This window comes from Mirounga leonina, unplaced genomic scaffold, assembly GCF_011800145.1.
Source record: "Mirounga leonina isolate KUSES-001 unplaced genomic scaffold, KU_Mleo_1.0 Mir_91, whole genome shotgun sequence".
NCBI lineage: Eukaryota > Metazoa > Chordata > Mammalia > Carnivora > Phocidae > Mirounga > Mirounga leonina.
The window spans coordinates 15,635,716-15,657,700 of record NW_023270839.1 but is presented as its reverse complement, the minus strand read 5'-3'; the positions used below and the strand labels follow the sequence as shown (position 1 = coordinate 15,657,700).

At 34.7% G+C, this 21,985-nt stretch overlaps 1 protein-coding gene across 2 annotated transcripts in view; it reads right to left on the bottom strand.

Annotated features, from left to right (window-relative positions):
- The window catches only part of SPRED1 (sprouty related EVH1 domain containing 1), a 120,324-nt gene that overhangs the window by 37,178 nt on the left and 61,161 nt on the right, over window positions 1-21,985 (bottom strand). For both annotated transcript variants that reach the window (XM_034994507.1, XM_034994506.1), the window contains exons 3-4: window positions 6,398-6,566; window positions 3,034-3,083 (exon numbers count right to left, since the gene is read on the bottom strand). In XM_034994507.1, coding sequence (XP_034850398.1) covers window positions 3,034-3,083; window positions 6,398-6,566 — 219 coding nt within the window. The remainder of the gene's footprint in view (window positions 1-3,033; window positions 3,084-6,397; window positions 6,567-21,985) is intronic.

Here is a 21,985-nt window from a genome sequence, read left to right as displayed (position 1 = left end):
TAAATAAATAAATAAATAAATAAATAAATAAATAAATAAATAAATAATGGAAGCCTACTACTGCAGTCTCTACTGACATTGCATATTTTCTATTTTATTATGCAAATAAAAAACCAAGCAAGTGCTTTAGACTCTAGTGAAGCTAAAATATAAATAACTCTTTTAGGGGTGTGTGTGTGTAACATTTTGGACTGAGGGCACTGAAGATACCTTACTACGAAGCAGCCACCCCAAAGAGCTAACAGAATAACTACTCTTGCTGCCTTTTGTTATATAGTAATTCTCTTCACTAGCCTCCTCCTCATCCTAACTTTTTTACTCTTTCGTCTGCTTCGGCAATAAATTTATTATTCCTCATTAATATCTTCCCCATTTTTTACTCTATACCAAAGCCTTGGCATATACAGTACTAGTAGCAAATATGATTATGGAAGCAATGGTTTTTTACAAAATCCACTGACTGTTATATGCACAGAGTATTGCAAACAATTGTGACCAGTAGCAGTTCTTCCTTTACATAATGGTATATATAGAAATGAGGTGAAACCAAATCAGAAGAATATTAAAGTCAATAATAGCCGTTATGTAACAGACAGTGTTGGTATGTGAAACTCTATTTTTTGAAACTGAATTTTAACCAAATTTACTTTCATCACAGGGAGCAATCCAGAAAATGTTTCCCCATTTCCAGCCTCATATTTTGATTGATACCAGAACAAAATGTAACTTCATTAAAGACTTAAGTAAAAAATATTATTTTCATTTTATTATTTATTTCTTTTATCGAATTAACTGCAACTCACTGTATTTTTAAAATAATAAATAATCAAAAATAAAATAAAAAGATTCATATATTTAAACACAACAAAGGACTCTTAAATGTACAACAGGGGAACTGGTAATTAAGATACATCTACAAAAAAACAAATTACATAAAAACATTAGAAATCATAAACTTGAAAAAGTATTTAAGGACACAAATATATATTTGAGTGAAAAAAAGACTATAGTATAATATTACAATAACCCATGTGCATGCGCATTTATGTGTACGGAAAAAATCCCAAAGGCTATATTTAAAAATATGTATGGTGGTTATCATGGATGGTAGCATACATATGTTTTTTTCTTTAAAATTCGCTATATTTCTCAAATTTGCCAAAATAAAAACATTTTTATTTTCTGATTCTAAATGCACATAAGGGGCGCCTGGGTGGCTCAGTCATAAGCGTCTGCCTTCAGCTCGGGTCATGATCCCAGCGTCCTGGGATCGAGCCGTGCATCGGGCTCCCTGCTCAGCGGGAGACCTGCTTCTCCCTCTCCCACTCCCCCTGCTGTGTTCCTTCTCTTGCTGTCTCTCTCTCTGTCAAATAAATAAATAAAATCTTTAAAAAAAAATAAATGCACATAAAACATTTTGCCATGTCTTTAGGTTCCAACTATTTTTACAGTAATATGAATAATTCATTATTAATACTAGGTATACAGACAAATTTGGGTTCTTCTATGTTCTAATATTATTGTGAAGTATTAATACTTACTGCATCAAACCTGAAAAATATGGAAAAGTTCTAAAAAGAAAGTCATGTAACTCAGAATCCCACAATCCAAAAGTAATAAACAAAAATATTTAACATTTTAGCGAAGTAGTGGTAACACCATATAATTTTTATTTTTATTACTCAGTATAAGCAAATTAATAATAAAATGTTTAATGGTTGCATGATAAAGACATACTTTAATTAATTCAATCATTCAGGCTTTCCTAATATTTAAATAGCTTATTTTTTATTATTAATACTTTAAAAACACACACCCAAAAATCTGTGTATAAAAAATTCTTTGTGCAAGAAAAAACAAATGAACAAAAAACACTTTATGCATCTCTATTCCTTAGTATAAATTACTGGAAATTGGTTCACTAGATCAACAGGCATTCAGGTTTCTGTTTTTAAGGCTTTTTAATACATATTACCAAACTGCTTTCTAGAAAGAACCTACCAATCCACATTTTCTCCAGCACAGCATCAATCTGTCAATCTCACAGACAGACACAGTATGGGGCAGTGTCAATTTTTATTTTTTTTTATTTTTTAAAGATTTTATTTATTTATTTATTTGAGAGAGAGAAAGAGAACAGGGAGAAGCAGAGGATGAGGGAGAAGGACAAGCAGACTCCGAGCTGAGCATGGAGCCCAGTGCATGGCTCGATCCCAGGACCATGAGATCAAGATCTGAGCTGAAACCAAGAGCCAGACTCTTAACCAACTGAGTCCTCCCAGGCGCCCCTGGGGGGGTGTGTGTGTCAATTTTTAAGCCTTTCTTCATTTGGTAACTAAAAAATGTTAATTTACACTACCTGCTGCTTACCATTGTTCATATATGCTTATTAACAATTTGCAATTCCCTTTCTGTGAATTCTTTATACGCGTACCTTGCCTATATGTGATGGTTAATTTTATTTGTCAACTGGGCTAGGCTATAGTGCCAAGCTATTCAGTCAAACACCAGTCTAAATGTTGTAGAGACATTTTCAGAAGTGACTAACATGTAAATCAGTATATTCAAAGTAAAGGAGATTACCCTCCATAAAGCAGACAGTCTCATTCTGAAAAGACTTAAAGACTGGGGCCCCCAAAAGGGAAGGAAGTCTGCCACGAGACTGCCTTACAACTCAAAACTGAAATACCAAAGTGTGTCAAAATTGCCATACATGCCTGCCTACCTACCCTGTGCATTTCTGACTTGTCAGCCCCCACAATCACTCACCAATTCCTTTAAAAACAAACCAAAAAAACCAACCACCACCACCAACAAACCAACCTAAGGAAACCAAAAACAAACTCTCTATAACACATGCATACCTATATACATGCCCACACATCCTATTGCTTCTGTTTCTCTGTATTTCTTGACAAATACAGTGTCTGAGAAATTTTCTTACAAATTTACATAAGTTGTTTATTTATTAAGGTTAGTGATTTCCTCCTTATCCTTTATGTTCAGAAATTCCTTTCAAGGCAAACTACTTACTTGTAAGTCATCTTCTGTTCCTTCAGCTTCATTTTTAAATGTTGGGCATCCTAAGAAAACAGGTAGATGTTAATTAAGCAAAGAATTCTTGTCTTAGGTTTTATTATTATTGAAAAATTGATTAAATCATTATAATACTGTAGAACTGATCAGAGATCATTCTGGGCTGCCTGGCAACAAGTCCGATGTTGGCCACTCATACCTGCCCCTTTGTTAGGAGAATAAAGTGATTGTTTTCCTTTTCTACGGGTATATTTCCAGTTATTTACCAAAGAAATGTTTTTTGTGGAAGTGTACTATCTCTAGTAAGCCCTACCCCTGATTTTTCTAAAATGCTCAAACTGCTAGGCAGGGTATACACATTACAACTCCCCTGGTGCTTACCCACATATGATTTATTCAATTTTCTAAATATTCTTACCCAGAAAACAGTATTTAACACCCCAAACGAAGATTTTAGGTACTTCTGTAAGAAAGAAAACAAATAGGCCTTAAACCCCTATTGACAGCCAACAGCCAGTTGTTGTTTTTGATCTTTGTGTATCAGTGTCTCTCTGTACATTTTCATGGTGTTCAGGAGTGCCTTTAGTTTCAATAAATTAATAAGGAAGAATGTCTTAGCAAAGTATTCTGAGTTTATGCTACCCTTGAGAGATACTAGCATGGAGATGAGGAGAAACCTGTCCTTCCGAAAGGGTTGCATAGTTTATTCTTATTGTCATGGAAGACTAAGTAAGAGAAATTTAATGGGATTGTTGAAAGTCTATACAGTGGCTGGTAATAACACTAACCAGTACGTTTTTTAAAATGTTCAAAAATAACAAGATTAGTACTATAGTCTATTCTACCTGGCAAGGAGTTCATAGGCTCCTCCACATATATAAATGTCCTTTAAAACATGAAACCCAACCTATTTGATTCTAGTGAAAGAAGTATGCTTTTATGGAGACATGAGTATGGGCTTAAAAGTAGTAACACTTTAGGGAATGCAAACTAGTGCAGCCACTGTGGAAAACAGTATGGAAGTTCCTCAGAAAGTTAAAAATAGAATTACCTTACAACCAGTAATCACACTACTATTTACACAAAAAAATACAAGAACACTAATTCAAAGGGATACATGCACCTCTATATTTATTGCAGCATTATTTACAATAGTCAAATTATGGAAGCACCCCAAGCATCCATCGACAGATGAATGGATAAAAAAGAGGTGGTATACATACACAATGGAGTATTATTCAGCCATAAAGAATGAAATCTTGCCATTTGCAAGAACATGGATGAAACCAGAGAGTATAATGCTAAGCAAAGTCAGTCAGAGAATGACAGATATCATATGATTTCATTCGTATGCGGAATTCAAGAAACAAAACAAATGAGCAAAGGAAAAAGAGAGAGAGAGAGAGACAAACCAAGAATTAGACTCTTAACTATAAAGAACAAACTGACTGATGGTTACCAGAGGGGTGGTGGTTGGGGGATGGGTGAAATACGTGAAGGGGATTAAGAATACACTTATCATGATGAGCACTGAGTAATGTACAGTATTGTTGAATCACTATATCGTACACCTGAAACTAATATAACACTGTATGTTAACTATACTGGAATGAAGATAAAAAGCTTAATAAAAAAAGTAAAAATAAATCTAAAATGCCAGCAAGCATGGATAATGATTGTCTTTTTAAAGTACTGGTTCTTGAACACTAGCTAAATATCAGAATCAACTGGGGAACTTTTAGAAAATATACTGGTACTCCAGTATATTCTCAAACCAATATTGTCAGGATCTATGGGATGAGGCATAGGGCTTCATGTATTTTTTATTTCTTGCACTGGTTTGAGAACCACAACCACTACTAGAGAATCTCAGGAACTTTTTTCCTCTCTAAATCGTAATCATTTCACATCTCTTCATCACATTTGAAATAGGAGGAACTAAAAAAAAAAATGGATGCCTCAGCTCCCCTCCCTAGGCAGACAGATTCAAATAGTCTGTGGAGTATGGACGAGTTACTCTGTCAAAGTATACCAGGTGACTGAAATGTGTAGCCAACATTGAGAACAATGACCTAGAAAGAACTTACAGGTTCTTGTAATAAAGATAAAGTGAATGCTACTATTCCACGGAAATTTTTCTGAACTGGAAATCACTGATTGTTTACCAATCTCTAATCTTTTAAAATAGCTAAATAAATTATTTAAGCACAGTTTCATGCACTATCAGTACATATTTGTACTAAGCATTTCCATGTTCTTGCCTATGGTCAGCTCATTCATTTCTTCTAATTTTCCTATTAAAATGTTATCTTCAAAATATACAAATCACAATTCTGCCTAATATATTTTGATTCAGTTACTTTATATACAAGGTGATTTCTATTTATAGAGACAATTTTCCTTCTTAATTAGAAAAACAAATCAAGTCTTAATTATAACCTCATTGTGGGGGAGAAGTGGGCTTTAAAGTGATTTCTTTTTGCTTAATTAAGCAGAGGCCAGTCTTACATGTAAATATTCTTCTTTCCTGCAAGCTTTAGAGTTAATAATCTTAGCAGATTGGCAAAATAGACAAAGAGATAAATGGGGCTGTGGTCTCTACCAATCCTCAATAATGAAATCAGGTAGAGTTAAGAGTTTCAAGAAAAGGTTTGCCATAGGAAAAATAGAGTCTACATATGAAAAAGAGAAAACTTCTAATAACCAAATACAGTTGAACCTTGAACAATACAGGGGTTAGGGGCCCCAACCCCTGCCCCGCCCCAATGAAGTTGAAAATCCACATACAATTTTTGATTCCCCAAACATTTAACTACTAATAATAGTCCACTGTTGACTGAAGCATTACCAATGAAATATACCTTGTTTGTCATATGTATTATGTACTATATTCTTAGAATAAAATAGAGAAAAGAAAACGTTATACACCAAGCAAATCATAAGGAAGAGAAAATATATTTATGGTACTGTATTGTAAAAGAATCCACATATAGTGGGCTGGCATAGTTCAAACCCATGTTGTTCAAGGGTCAACTATATTTGATTAGAAATTTTCTCTTTTTTATGACCAAAACAAGGATATGACTGATACAACAACACACAAGGATTTTGAAAGTTCTGACCGTTCCCTCTTCATGCTCCTACTTATTTGCATTATCTGAAGGCTGCTATTGATGGGTTCAAGAAAATACACATAAGTGGTATATATTATGATGTGACAAATATAAAACATTAAAAAACCCATTATTTTATCTTTGCCTACAGTGAGCTTTCAAAGCTAATCACACACATCACAAAAGCTGACTTGTTTAAAGTCACTCTACTCTACAAACAAATTAAGAAAATAGTCAAGAAAACCTACCTTGAGAAATATCTTCTATAGCTCTTCGAATGCCTCTATCAAAAGCCCTAGCATCAGCAGGACTTTGAAAAGTAAGGCCAAATTTCTTGTCATCAATCTTCCAGTGGTGAAATGTTGGAGTGACCTTATTGTAAATGAGGTCTTTTTTAAGCATACATTCCAAAACCACCTGCCAAAAGTTAAATGCCAAAGATTACTATACATGTATCAAATAATCTAATGTAGCTCTTAAATACTAATTGAAGTGAGAATAAAAGCTATTATATTTCAGTAAATGCATTTCCCCCCACCATTAATATAGAGGTCTTGCTACTTAATCTACTTCATAAAGTCACTCAATACAGAAATTTTAAAATGGGATTAAAAAGAGGATTCTGGGAAGATGACAAAGTAAGAAGGAAACTTTCTCCCTACCTAGACAACAATTACACTGGCAGAATCTGTCTGATAGAACTATGTTGGGGGGCGCCTGGGTGGCTCAGTCGTTAGGCGTCTGCCTTCGGCTCAGGTCATGATCCCAGGGTCCTGGGATTGAGCCCCACATCAGGCTCCCTGCTCAGCAGGGGGCCTGCTTCTCCCTCTCCCACTCCCCCTACTTGTGTTCCCTCTCTCGCTGTTTCTCTCTCTCCGTCAAATAAATAAATAAAATCTTAAAAAAAAAAAAAAAAAAAGAACTATGTTGGAACTCCTTAGTCTGTTAGAAGGTTTGCAACTCCCAAGGGAAGACAAACACAGTAAACTGGGGTTAATTTTGGTCAATCTCAGCATTAGTACAGTAGCAACTACCCACCTCCCACGGCAGGGAGTTATGCACAACATGTTCCTGGAGCAGGTCGCACACAACTCACAGGAGCCAGAGTGGGTAAAAAGGACCCTGTCCTCCAAATATCGGTGATCTATGCTCTGATTACCGATGGCTGACTTTGATCAGAGAGTTGCAGACAAAGAGGAGGACAGCCATAATTGTTATACCTTCCCTTACTGTTGCAAGTCCCTCCTCAACAGAAGGAAGAGATGTCCAGGTTATTTAAAGGATCAGCATCCTTTTTTATCTATCATTTTTTACTTTTTCCCATTTTGGGTGCCAGACATTAAAGACTAGGACATTCAAAAACAATTACATTCCTGGGGAAAATTAGAAAGTTACTATTCATACCCAAGGAAATACTCAAAAAAGACATGAGAAGACCTAAATTTACACTTCAGGCAGATCCTCAGCACAGAGACAACTTACAACAATTTAAAGGAAAAAAAAAAGCAAAAAAGCAAATCTTGCGGAAGGGGGACAATCTGATTTCCAGAGTTACCACATAATTAGATTCATATGTTCAATGTTGAACAAAAAAGCTCAAGGCACACAAACAAACAGTAAATTCATTTTTTTTCCTTTTCCCACTGTAAGAAAAAAAGAAAATCAAGAGAAACTGTGCCTTAAAAAGGCATGGCAGATCCATTAGACCAAGGCTTAAAAAAACCATAAAACTGTCTTAAGGAGAAAGTTAAGAAAACAATGTACAAACAAAATGAAAGTATTAATAAAGAGATGCAAATAATGAATCATGGAACACTACATCAAAAACTAATGATGTACTGTATGGTGATTAACATAACATAATAATAAAAAAATATCGAATCAAAAATAAATAAATAAATTAAATTAAATTAAAAAAAAGAAAATCTAAAAAGAAACAAAGAAATTCTGGAGCTGAAAAGCACAATAAATGAAACAAAAAATTCACTACAGAGATTCAAAAGCAGATTTGAGCAGGCAGAAAAAGATATGTGAACTTGAAAATAGACAATAGACATTACTGAGTCTGAAGAACAAAAAGGAAAAGTTAAAGAAAAGCAAACAGCTTAAGGGACCCGTGGGACACCATCAAGAGGACCAACATAGGGGTGCCTGGGTGTTTTCGGTGGTTAAGCATAAGACTCTTGATTTGGGCTCTGTGATCTCAGGGTCATGAGATTGAGCCCTGTGTCAGGCTCTGCTCTCAGCATGGAGTCTGCCTGGGATTCTCTCTCCCTCTCCCTCTGCCCCTCTGCCCCGCGCCCCCCCCCCCCCCCCAAAAAAAAAAAACTTAAAAAAAAAAAAAAGAATCAACACACATATTGTGGGAGCTACAGAAAGAAAAGGAAAAGGGGCCAAGAATATATATGAAGAAACAATAGTTTAAAACTTCATAAATTTGATGAAAGACATCAATATAAACATCTAAGAAGCTCAAAAAACTCCAAATAAGATGAATTCAAGAGAGCCACACATCAGACAAAGAGAGAATCTTGAAAGCAACATGACAAACGTGAACCGTCACATTCAAGGGATCCTAAAAAAGAATATTAGCAGATTTATCTTTAGAAACTTTGGGGGCCAGAAGATAGTGGGCAGATATATTCAAAGTACTAAAAGAAAAAAAAAGTCAACCAAGAATCCTTTATCTGGCAAAACTGTCCTTCAAAAGTAGGATAGAAACTAAGACATTCCCAGATAAACAAAAGCTGAGAGAATGTTACTAGATCTGCCCTGCAAAAAAAGCTCAAGGAAATCCTACAAAGTGAAATGAAATAACACAAGACAGTAACTTGAAGCTGTATGGAGAAATAAAGATCTCAATAAAGGTAAGTGCATGAGTATTTTAAAAAGCAGTAAAATTTTAACACTGGTTTGTAACTGACACATAGTAAACCTTCAATAAATAGTAATAATGGTGATCCACTAATCCACAATACAATAATTGCTATGAAAAACTAGATCATTATTTATAAGAAGAGACTTTTTTAATAAAGGAGGAGGAGAAATTTGAATTATAAATAAAAGCACTCAGGAGCTCAAAGAGCTTATGGATAGGTTCTGAGAAGCTAAAGTTAACAGATTCTAAAGGCAGTGAAAAATTTCAACCTCCAGTGTTTTTCCTTCTTCTGGAAGAAATTCTAGGGTATTTTATAGAGAGGGAAAAAGGAAAATGCCACAGTCACTAAATAACTGCAACTTCTGAAGATATATTCCAAGCTATTTTGGGAAATATAGAGCAAAACTCCCATCATAAAATTACTGGACTGTTTGCCAGAAGTACTTAAAATAGACCAAGTCAAAAATGGGTACAAGTGCATTTTTGTTTCATTAATAACAACTAACAATTTGGGAGAGCAGAGTAACATTAAATATGTACTTTCAAACTACCATGTACTTTATTATAGTTGCTACCTTACAAATAGATAATTACATGTTTACAAATTGTATTATCTAAGAAGTAGTATAGTTGGTAACTAGACTTGAATGTTTTCACTAGTAACTTTCTGAAATACCTTTGACTCCAAGGAAAAATCATTTCACTTTTGAACTAAAAGTGCCAAATTCAAATTAGATTACTTCTAACCAAAATCAATAATTGGTATCTCAAACAGTTGCTTCACATTTAGTTTTCTGGATGATATAAAAGCTAGTATCCTTTATAAAGACACCAAGAAATATCAAACTGTATTATTATCAAATATATAATTTTACTATCTATTAATAAAAATTTGTCTTTAATGCTATGTTCTGAGCTGAGTTGGATTTTAGACATTTTTAAAAAGGAACAGAAGGAACAATGGCAGTGTTTCTCACATAACAGCAGTTCAGCTACAACAGAAGGGAGGCAGCCAGCACCCTTTAAATATATGTAGGTCATAAAGGAAAGACTGAGGAACTGCTCCAGATTAAAGGAGAATAAAGACATGTGAAATCCAAGTGCTATGTGATCTCATATGGAAGGTACAAAAATGTTATAAGAACACTATTAGGTCAGTTGAAAAAACTGGAATATGGACTGTAGATTAAAGTACCATATCATGTTAAACTCCCTAAATAGGATACTTAGACTGTGACTAAGAAGATATCCTAGTTCTTAGGAAAAATACACTGAGGTACTAAGAGGTAAAAGGCAGAATATATGCAATTTACTTCAAATAGTTCAGAAACAAGTGTGTGTGTGTGTGTGTTTGTGTGTGTACTGGGGGAGGGAGAGAGAATGACAAAACCAACATGGCAAAATGTTAAAAAACTGACATATTTGGGGAAAAAATTTGGTGTATTTGGGTAAAAGATGTACAGGAGATCTTATACTATTCTTGCTAAAAGTTGACTCTTTGCAAAGAAATGAAATGGATAAACAAAAAAGGCATAAATGCAAAATAAACAGGGGCACCTAGGTAGCACTGTCAGTTAAGCATCAGACTCTTGGTTTTGGCTCAGGTCATGATCTCAGAGTCCTGAGATTGAGCCCCACCTCGGGCTCCATGCTCAGTGTGGAGTCTGCACAAGATTCTCTCTCCCAGGGGCACCTGGGTGGCTCAGTTGTTAAGCGTCTGCCTTTGGCTCAGGTCATGATCCCAGGATCCTGGTATCGAGCCCCGCATTGGGCTCCCTGCTCCGCGGAAAGCCTGCTTCTCCCTCTCCCACTCCCCCTGCTTGTGTTCCCTCTCTCACTGTGTCTCTATCTGTCAAATAATAAATAAAATCTTTAAAAAAAAAAAAAAGATTCCCCTCTTTCCCTCAGCCTGCCCTTCGCTCCCCTCTGCACACTCTTTCTCTAAAATAAATAAATAGTTTTTTTAAAAGTACAAATAAACATTATTAGGAATGAAAGTGGAACAAAACTGAAAGCGCAGCAAAACTTTAGAAATAAGGAATGTAGTGTAAGATTTTATACCCCCAAATTTGAAAACGTAAGTGAAACAGCCAGTATCCTAGGAAAAAAAACCCAAAACTATAACTTAATCAATACCGATTGAAAAGTAAACAGAAAACCACTGGAGACCTATAGCCATCAGAGAAACTGAATCAGTAGGAAGTAAAAATAAAAGTGGATAAGGGAATAGAAAATGAGATACGCTGTGATTCCTTCAGCATCTCTGAGAGATATAAAGACCATCATCAAGGAGACCATCCCCTGCAGAGAATTTAGAAGGGATTACTACCAGCAGAAATTGGAGAAAACTGTAGTCACTGACTTCTAATTAAGACACTGTTCTAACTCCTGGTGGCCGCACAAACAACAACATAAAATTCTTGGACACAGGCAATAACCCCTGCTTCCTTGCTTTGCTCTTTCCCAAGCTCCCATAGGCTGCTAGATCTCTGAATTGCTAAGCTAAAACAAAACCTTAAACAATTCTCTTCTCCCTCTACTGGGTCTGTATAATTTGGAGAGGGGACCACACAACTCTGAAGGCGTCAATCTCAATGATCTGAGGATTTAACAGCCATGAATCTTTATTAATCAATTTATACAGCAATATTTATATAACACAAAAACCATTTAGAAACACAAGAATATTCAAAAACATAATGATAGTTGGAGAGCTTCAGCCTTTGAGCTAAATTAGACCCCCCCCAAAGAAAAAAGAAAGAAAGAGAGGGAGAGAAAGGATATAAAAGATTTGAATAACTTAATAAACAAGGTTAAACTTTATAAATCCAAACCTTTGCATTACAGTGAATTGAAGCCTTTCAAAAGGCTATGGACATTGGAATGAGAAAAGGTCTTAAATCAGTAACTGAAGTTCCTCCCAAGAAACTAAAAAAGAAAAACAGAGCAAGCAGAAGGAAGAAAATAATAATAAACAGAAACCCAATCAATTGAAATAAAAATCCATCAAAGAAAATAGAAAGAAAAATCAATGAAACAAAATGCTGTTTAAAGAAAACACTGACAAATTCAAAATGAACAAACAAATCACCAATTTCAGGAAAGAAAACAAGGGACAGCACTAAGGATCTTGCAGCCTTTAGAAGTATAATTGATATATTAAGAACAACTTTTCAATCATAAATTAGACAACTTAGAAGAAATGAACCAATACTTTAAAAATCATATATTATCAAAACTCAATCAAGATAAAAGAAAACCTGAATAGTCCTACAACCATTAAAGAAATTCAATTTGTAATTAAAAGCTTTTAAAGAAATCTCTCTATACTGACATGATTTATCTGGAGAATTCTACCAAATATTTAAAGAAGAACTAACACCAATTTTACACACTCTCTCCCAGACAACAGAAAAAGAAGGAACACTCCCCAATTCATTTTATGAGGCCAGTATTACCTTGATACCAACACCAGACAAAGACTAATACCAAAAAAGAAAACTACAGACCAATACCTCTCATAACTTAAATACAAAATTCCTTAACAAAATAGAAGCAAATCAGGGCACGTGGCTGGCCCATTTGGAAGAGAATGCGACTCCTGATCTCAGGGTCACGAGTTCAAGCCCCACATTGGGTGCAGAGATTACTAAAAAAAGTAAATAAACTTAAAAAAAAATAGCAGCAAATCAAACCCAATGATATATAAAAAGATTATACACCATGACCAAGTAGGATTTATTCTAGGCCACAAGGCTGGGTCAACATTCAAAACTTAATCAATGTAATCTATCATATCAACAAGCTAAAGATGTGATCATACCAATTGCCTGCAAAAAGCATTTGACAAATTTGAACACCCATTTATGATAAAATATATCCGCAAGTCAGGAATAGAGAATTATCTCAATTCATTAAAGAGCACTATAAAAAACCCTGCAGCTAACATCTTACTCAAGGGTAGAAGACTGAATGTGTTTCCACTAAGATCTGAACAAGGCAAGGATGTACACTAATGCCATTCTTCTTGAACAAAGCACTGGAAGTTCTTGTCACGGCAATAATGGAAAAAAAGAAATAAAGGCATTCAGATTGAAAAGGAAGGAATACAACTGTTTGTACTTGTATATGACATGATTGTCTACACTGAAAAAATCCAGGGAATCCAAAAACCTCATAGTTCAGCAAGGTAACAGGATACAAAAATCAATCACATCTCTATACAATGAGCATGTACTAATCAAAATTATAAACACAATACTGTTTACAAATGCCCTAAGAAAAATGATACACTTAACAAAACAAATATAGGATTTACATGCTAAAAATCACAAAATGCTAATGGAAGAATTCAAAGACCTTACTAGAGACAAACCACATTCATGAATTAGAATATTCAACATAGTAAAGATGTCAATTCTCCCCAAACTGACCCATAAGTTTAATACAACTCCTATCAAAATCCAAGTAAGGATTTTTGTAGACATAGGTTAAGATTATTCTAAAATTTATAGGAAAGACACAGACCCTAGAATAGTGAAAATAATCTTAAGAAAGAAGAGTGAAATAGGAGAAATCACTACCCTATATACAAGGACAGGGAGGGCTTCCAAAATAGCTATAGTAATATAACGTGTGATACTTTTAGAATGGTGCTAGAAAAACTGGACATTCATAGGCAAAAAAACAAAAAAAAACCCTAGACCTCAGTATTATACAATATATAAAAATTAACTCAAATCTGACCAAAGACTTAAATATAAAATGTACATGTAAAACTATAAAACTTTTAGGAAAAAAAATCAGATAAGTCTTTGAGACTTAGGAAAGACAAAAGAGTTCTTGGACTTGACACCAAAATCATGATCAGTGAAAAAACTGATAAATTGAACATCATAAAAATTTAAAACTTTGGCTCTGCAAGACTCCATCAAGAAGATAAAAGAAGGGGCGCCTGGGTGGCTCAGTTGTTAAGCATCTGCCTTCGGCTCAGGTCATGATCCCAGGGTCCTGGGATCGAGTGCCGCATCGGGCTCCCTGCTCGGCAGGAGGCTTGCTTTCCCTCTCCTACTCCCCCACTTGTGTTCCCTCTCTATCTGTCTCTCTCTCTGTCAAATAAATAAATAAAATCTTAAAAAAAAAAAAAGAAGATAAAAAGAAAACTAAGGACTGGGAGAAAATATCTGCAAAGCACATATCCCAAAAAGGACAAGTATCTAGAATATATAAAGAACTCTCAGAACTCAACATCAAAAAAACCAAAACAATTCAATGAGAAAAATAGGTAAAGGACCTGAACAGATTTTTCACTGAATAGGTACAAATAAGCACATAAAAAGATATTCAACATCATTAGCCATTAGGGAAATGTAAATTAAAACCACAATGAATTCTCTCACTACACACCTATCAGAATGACTATAATAAAAAATAGTAACTACACAAAATGCTGGCAAGAATGCCTAGAAACTGGAGTGTTCATACACCATTAATGGAAATGTAATACAGTGCACAGCCACTCTGGGAAAAAGTCTGGCAGTTTCTTACAAAACTATCATACATTCAACAATTGCACTCTTGACCATTTATTCCAGAAAAATAAAACTTCGATTCATAAAAAAAAACTTGTACATGAATGTTCAGAGCAGTTTTATTTTCAATAGCGCAAAATTGCAAACAGCCTACATGTCCTTCAGTGAGTCAATGGTTAAACAAATCTAGTACAAAGACATCACAGAATACTAGCCAGTAATAAAAAGGAACAAACTATTGATACACTCAACAACCTGAATGAACCCTCAGGGAACAGCAGTGAAAGAAAAAAGCCAATCCTGGAAGGTTACTTACTTATGATTCTAAATATATAACATTTTTAAAATTACAAAATTACAGAAATGGAGAACAGATGAGTGGTTGCCAGGCCAAGGAGGAGGTGGATGTGGTTATAAAAGAGTAACAGGAGGGAGGATTCTTGTGGTTACTGAATGGTTTTGATTCTTTTCTGTGGATGGTAAAACTGTATAGTTCTAAATACACACTGAAATAAGTACAAGTAAAAGTAGGAAAACCTGAATATGATGGTTTGTATCAATGTGAATAAATATTCTAATTGTGATTATACTATAGTTTTACAAAATGTTACTAATGGGAAAACTGGGTAAAAAGTAACAGGATCTGTTCATATTATTCCTTACAACAACAATTAGTAATCTATAATTGTCACAATAAAAATATCAATTAAAAAGTCTATGGAACATCTGCAAAACTAGATTTCAAAAAAAATGAGTATCAACTTCTGGTAGGGAAACCTGAGACATTAAGGACACTTTCTTTTTTTTTTTTTTTAAGATTTTATTTATTTGACAGAGAGAGATACAGTGAGAGAGGGAACACAAACAGCGGGAGTGGGAGAGGGAGAAGCAGGCTTCCCGCAGAGCAGGGAGCCCGATGTGGGCTCAATCCCAGGACCCTGGGACCATGACCTGAGCCGAAGGCAGACGCTTAACGACTGAGCCACCCAGGCACCCCAAGGACACTTTCTTATAATAAAGGACATCTCAAAGCAACAGCTAAATCATACTTGTGTCTGCAACACTAGAAATTCCATTAAATTCACAAGAAGCCAACATTAGCAACAATATTTAACATTATTTTCAAGTTCTAGCTAATGCTATACAAAAGGAAGATAAGTTGCATGAAAGAGCTTAAAGGATACCAGAAATGACCAAAAAAAAAAAGACAAATTGTTTAGTGTTCTGAGTGAGCAAAGATATACCAATAAAAAAGGGTAAGGACGACTAATGAGTGGAAAACTAGTATTAGCAGTTATTAAACCACATAAAACTAAAAGTAGTTAAAAAGTGAAATATTCACTTAGCAATCAACAGACAAACCAGTGGAACTGAATAGGAACTGTAATGGATTGAATTGCATCCTTCTGAAATCTAGGAAGAAAAGCTCTCATCAGAAAATGAACCAGTTGGCACCTAGATCTTGGACTTTACAATAAATTTCCACTGTTTAAGGCAGCCAATCTGTGGCATTTTGTTATGGCTGCCCAAGCAGACTAATATAAGAAGTCTAAATCAAACCATCATACTGTATTATATCATAAACTTCAAAAGTCTAGCACATAGAAGGCTCTCAAATATCTGTTGATTAATTAAAGGAATAATATCAATCAACTAATCTATTAAAGGCATGCTACTATTCTATTTAGATTCATAAAGCAAAAGTAGTGAGGAAATATTTATAAAGTTAATAAAGTCAGTAATTTGGGGTCAAAGAATTTGGGCTTTAATTTAGCTATCAGCGAGGTTATTAGCTATCATTAACAGTTTAATGGCAGTCAGAATGTAATGGAAGCGGTGTGCAATATATCACAATGAGGTATAAAACAGAAACATGAAGCCAAGATAGTCCTGATGAGCCTGACAGACCAAATCAGCCAGTATAAATCAATTAAACAATGAAATATTACTTTAAAATTAATAATTGAATATTAAAGAGGAAGTATAATATAATCAGTAAAGAGAGTGCTGAAGGAAGTGTTAAGCTGAAGTTTTCTGAAAAGACAAAATAAAAGCAACCAGAAAGGTAATGTGGGACATATTCCAGATCTTAATTTTCAAGAAACAGCTACTGCATGCCTCTAGAAGAAAGAGAATAGAAATGGTAACAGGCAGGGTTTTTTTCTCTTCAAGGAATACTGGCAATATTAAAGAATTAACTGGTGTAAAACAACTGCTGGGAGAAAAGTCACAAAATTCATGGCTATCCAGAAAAGCCATTAATTGTACAATTTATTATCTTTTCTAAAGATAATAATGAATTGGTAATTTTGGACTAGATGAATGTCATTAATTATCATTTCTTCCATTCCAGTCCTTCCCAGGAAAACTGGTTTGCCCAAGGTTCTTTCTCTAACTCAGTTTGCCTATTTTTCCATCTGTGACTTACCTGTGACAATAAAAAGGCAACTGTTCCTTCCCATTATCATTTCCTCAGGAGTAGCAAGCTGTCTGCCTGCATTCTCTATTCCACAAAAATTTTTAACATGGTATCTTTACAGTTATTTAGTTAATGTAAAAGAGAGGAAGGCATTTCCATAAGTTCAATGCATGCTTTTGGTGAATCCCGAATGAATAATTCAGTAAGGCAACATCATGGAAAGGATTGCTTTGGGAAACAGGCAGATAAATTCAAGACAAAAAAAAAAAAAGAGTAGTGACCAGTTTATAAGTTTTTTGTGTTGAGATAAGGAAACAGAATTGTCTCAAGGAAATTTTTGGAAACTACCAAATATCAGACCCAGGTTGTAGAAAATTCAATATAATAAGCAATACAGAAGCTAGAGAAAGTTAGGTAAAACTGGGTCATGAAAAATATTAGGAGCCTTGTCTGCAGTAACACAGGCAAGATAGGAGAAATGTACAGATGAAAAGAATGAAACAGAATCAAAAACAAAGAACATCTGTTTGAATAAATGGAAGAATCACTAATTCCTAGGTCTACAACTATTATTGTTGCACTATTTGAATCCATTCACCAAGTCCACAAAAAGTTCAAGATCTTACATAGTGTAGCATAAAATATTAGCCAAAATTACAGATTAATTCTACTTTAAGGATACTCAAGATCTGAAAATCCAAACATATAAACTAAAATATAAGGCCTTATCCAAACAGAAATCTTACTCAACTGTTACCTACTTTTTCTCAGTAAATCCTTCCTTGGTTATCCAATCTAAAGTTTTAACAAACCTCCCTACAAAAAACTCCCTACCTCTTTTTCCCTGATTTGTTTTTTCCCCTTAGCACTTAGAACTGTCTAGCATATTATTTTCTTTATTTATTATAATATTTCTTCGTCCCTCACCAGAATGTTGTCTTAAAAACTGGGACTTGTTTATTTAAATATCCCCAGTGCATAGAACAATGTCTAGCACACAGTAGCTACTCAATAAATACTTGTTACATGAAAGACTCACCTTTAAAAAGGGAGTATTCCCTTTTGATAATGTAGGATTCAATGAAGTTCCTTTAGTGCAAGGTAAGCCAAAAACTCATCACATACTGGAGACTGAAATATGAATGAGAGTGGTTTGAATGACTGACAAGAAAAATTTAGATTGGATTAAAAAAGAAAATAATAGAAGATAATGAAGCCAGAAAGAGTCTAGTGAAATTGGGAGAAAACTGGAGTACAAAGTGATAGAGTAAGCACGACACTCGAAGAGCAAGGAAAGGGGAATAAAATAGAAATGACAGGAAATTGTAAAATTCCTCAAATAGAACAGTTTTGAGTAACAACCAGATCCAGGAAAGTAGGTTGCTGAAATGAAGACCAGAAGGTCAAGACTATGCAAAGAAAAGCAGCCAAAAATGATGATGAGGCTCAGATGTGGAAAAGCTGGCTATGGGAAGGAACTGCTATGGTCAACAGATGAAAATGAAAGCTAGAGGATGGGATCTAAATGGTACAGAGTGTCAACAGAGGGATGTATATACATGGGTGATAGAGTAATATCCTGTAAGAGGAGTAAGGAACAATAAAAATGCTGAACTATCTCTACTCCCACTCCCATTTTTCCCCCTAACTTTGCAGTATTATGGTGACTAGAACCAGTATCTTTCAAGAGAGAGAGCTGGTGAATCCTAAGCAAAAAGTTAGTTAATGCAATTGATTTTCAGTGGAGGAAAAGTTCTGTAGAAGGACTGATGTTTCACAATGGAATAATTCACAGAGGCACAGTGGGAAAGGCTAAGCAGAAAACTGTTGTTCTGTACTTTTATAAAGTTTAATCCAAGGCAGAAAGATGATCCCTGATCTTCTAAGGTTTCCAATGGTGGAGAGTGGGTTAAGTTTCATTTTTTAAAAAAGCCACTGCTATATTTTAACTACTTTATTTTCTTCCTAGAAAACAAACACTCTAATTTTGTTTTAAGCTCTACTATCTGGAAAGAAACCCCATTTTAAAAATGTGTCTTTTTAAACAACAGAACTATTATCATATAGGCATTTTAACTTTTTTAAAAAAAATTATTTTATTTATTTGACAGAGAGAGAGAGAGATCACAAGTAGGCAGACAGGCAGGCAGAGGGAGAGAGAGAAGCAGGCTCCCTGCTGAGCACAGAGCCTGATGTGGGGCTCAATCCCAGGACCCTGGGATCGTGACCCGAGCTGAAGGCAGATGCTTAACCATCTGAGCCACCCAGGCATCCCGGCATTTTAACTTTTATAACCATTTTTATCCACAACCTAATTACTTACTAATCAAAAAAAAAATTCCTTAAATCTCTGGCAAATTCTTAAAACTTGAAATGTTTCTTATTTTTCCTTTCTTCATTTTAATATTACTTTGTCACTCTAAGCTTATAATGATATCTATAACTTTGCTTTGACATAGCACAGTGCCTTTTTCTTGTTTCCACAGAATGTTTTAAGTAATCCAGATGTTTTAAGAGTCTTACTTTATCTTTCTATACAGTCTACCCTATTTCTTGTTATCTTAGTATATAATAAGCTTTTAAAAGCATACTACCTTTGGGCGCCTGGGTGGCTCAGTTGGTTAAGCGACTGCCTTCGGCTCAGGTCATGATCCTGGAGTCCCTGGATCGAGTCCCGCATCGGGCTCCCTGCTCGGCAGGGAGCCTGCTTCTCCCTCTGACCCTCCCCCCTCTCATGTGCTCTCTCTCTTTCTCATTCTCTCTGTCTCAAATAAATAAAACCTTAAAAAAAAAAAAAAGCATAATACCTTTAAATTAGTAAATTTTTTATTGTCTACTACATAAAATTATTTTAAATAGTTATTTTAGAATTCCATAATTAAAAACTGTTTTTAGTAATATTTTAGCAAAATTTTAAATATTATTAATAGTTTATTCAGTACTCATAAAGACTCTAAAGGTACATTATAATTCAGTGTTCAAATTTATATATCACATGCAATTTAGCTAAAATGGTCAAATAATACAATCTATATATATGGTAAATACTCCGATAAAATGCCTATAAAGTAAGAGTGTCATATTAACAGAGAAGGGTCACTTTATCTAGTGAAAATTGAATTCAAAAGAGAAAGTTTCTATCATGGGAAATGTGAAGCTCTACAGTGAAGATTATCTACCCAAATTAACAGTTAAATTTTAGTTAGCATTTTTAAAAATGTGATCCAAGGTAACACTAGCTTTTACTGGAGAAATCAAGGCTGTAAAGATTTAGAAGGAAATGGAGGCTATAATTCATATAAATTAAAAAAAAAAAAAAAAAGCAGTTCTGAGAATCCATCCTTGTCAAAACTATTCCACCCATCCCCAAGTGTCATTATTACCTAATGAAAGGTAGTATTTCATTATCTTGGGCTACAACACCAAAACCTGGTATTTCTTTTGAATTCCTTCTCAATCATCAATAAAGTATGAAAGTCAATGTAGAGCAGAACATTCCAACTTTTTCCTCAGGCATGCTTAGAAAAATAACGATTGTAAGGCAACCTGGAAAGAGGAGGAACTGCTAGTGGTGAAGAGGCAAGCAGCCTGAACTTTGACCTATTCAGGAACTCTAATTTAGAGTAGGAAAGTGTAGCCTGAGAAATAAATTCCACTTGTTTAAGCATCACAAAAACAGGCAAGTTACAGGTAAGCATTATAGGAAATAATTTCTGATCCTCTGAATGAAGGAATGAATGACCTCATTGCACAAAAGCCTGCCTTCCTGAAAAAATCCCAGTCAGCCTGCTCTTTATCTGTGCTCCCTTTCTTGTAAAAAAAAAAAAAAAAAAAAAAAGTGAACTATAACCCTTTGGGAAGTGTAACAAGACATTTTTAGTACAAGTAACTGTAAATCAAAGACTGGAAAGTCTTCTACCAAAGTGCTTCTTTTACCTTTGAGAAAAGTCATCTTTCTTCTTCACTACTGTTAACCAGTATTCTGACTTATACACACTCTTTCAAGTATTAGCTAGTATTTCTTTATTAGCTACACAAGTGTTCTCAGATTACTAATTATCGATCCTTTCTTAAAGGGCACAAGTTTTCTTAGAGGGTATGAAAGGAAGGGATCTCACTTCATTTCTATAATTCATCTAAGGTAGATGATTCTATAATGTGACTCACATAAAAAATGGATACAGAACAGTTTTTACCAAATATCTTTTACATGATTAACTATTGCATGGGGATAACAGTTAATTGCAGTTTACTCACCAAGGATTTTAAAGAAAACCATCAACTTGGGAAGAACTTTGTAAAATTATAGACTTGACAGTCATAAGGTACTACTTCTTTTTTAGATAAATCATGAAACTAGAATCCAGAAAAATGGATTAAAATAAAACCAATCAAGGGGCACCTGGGTGGCTCAGTTGTTAAATGTCTGCCTTTGGCTCAGGTCATGATCCCAGGGTCCTGGGATCGAGCCCCGCATCGGGCTCCCTGCTTGGCAGGAAGCCTGCTTCTCCCTCTCCCATTCCCCCTGCTTGTGTTCCCTCTCTCGCTGTGTCTCTCTCTGTCAAATAAATAAATAAAATCTTAAAAAAAATAAAAATAAAAATATCTACAGATAAGGACATTAATGATCCCAAAATACAGTGATAATGAAAAAGATATACACTTCAATTCTGTTATTGCTTCAGAATTATCTTGATCAGATGTGCATACCCCAGAAAGGGGGCCAAATAATGTGCTTATTTCAATATCCCTGTCCCCTTTGTCTAGAGATTCCATAAGATTTTGCTGTTTTCAATTTATATCCATGCATTACTGCCTCCGCCTTTAATCACACAAGTCCCCATCACCTAAAACTCTTTACTATAGGCTAATCCCTACAAGAAAAATGGCAACCCTCCAACTGAAAGTAATTTTTCTTTTATGTCTACACAGAGATATACTTATCATCCATGTTTCACAAATAACAAGTTTCTTCCAGGCAAAATGATCAGGTGAAACAACAGATGTT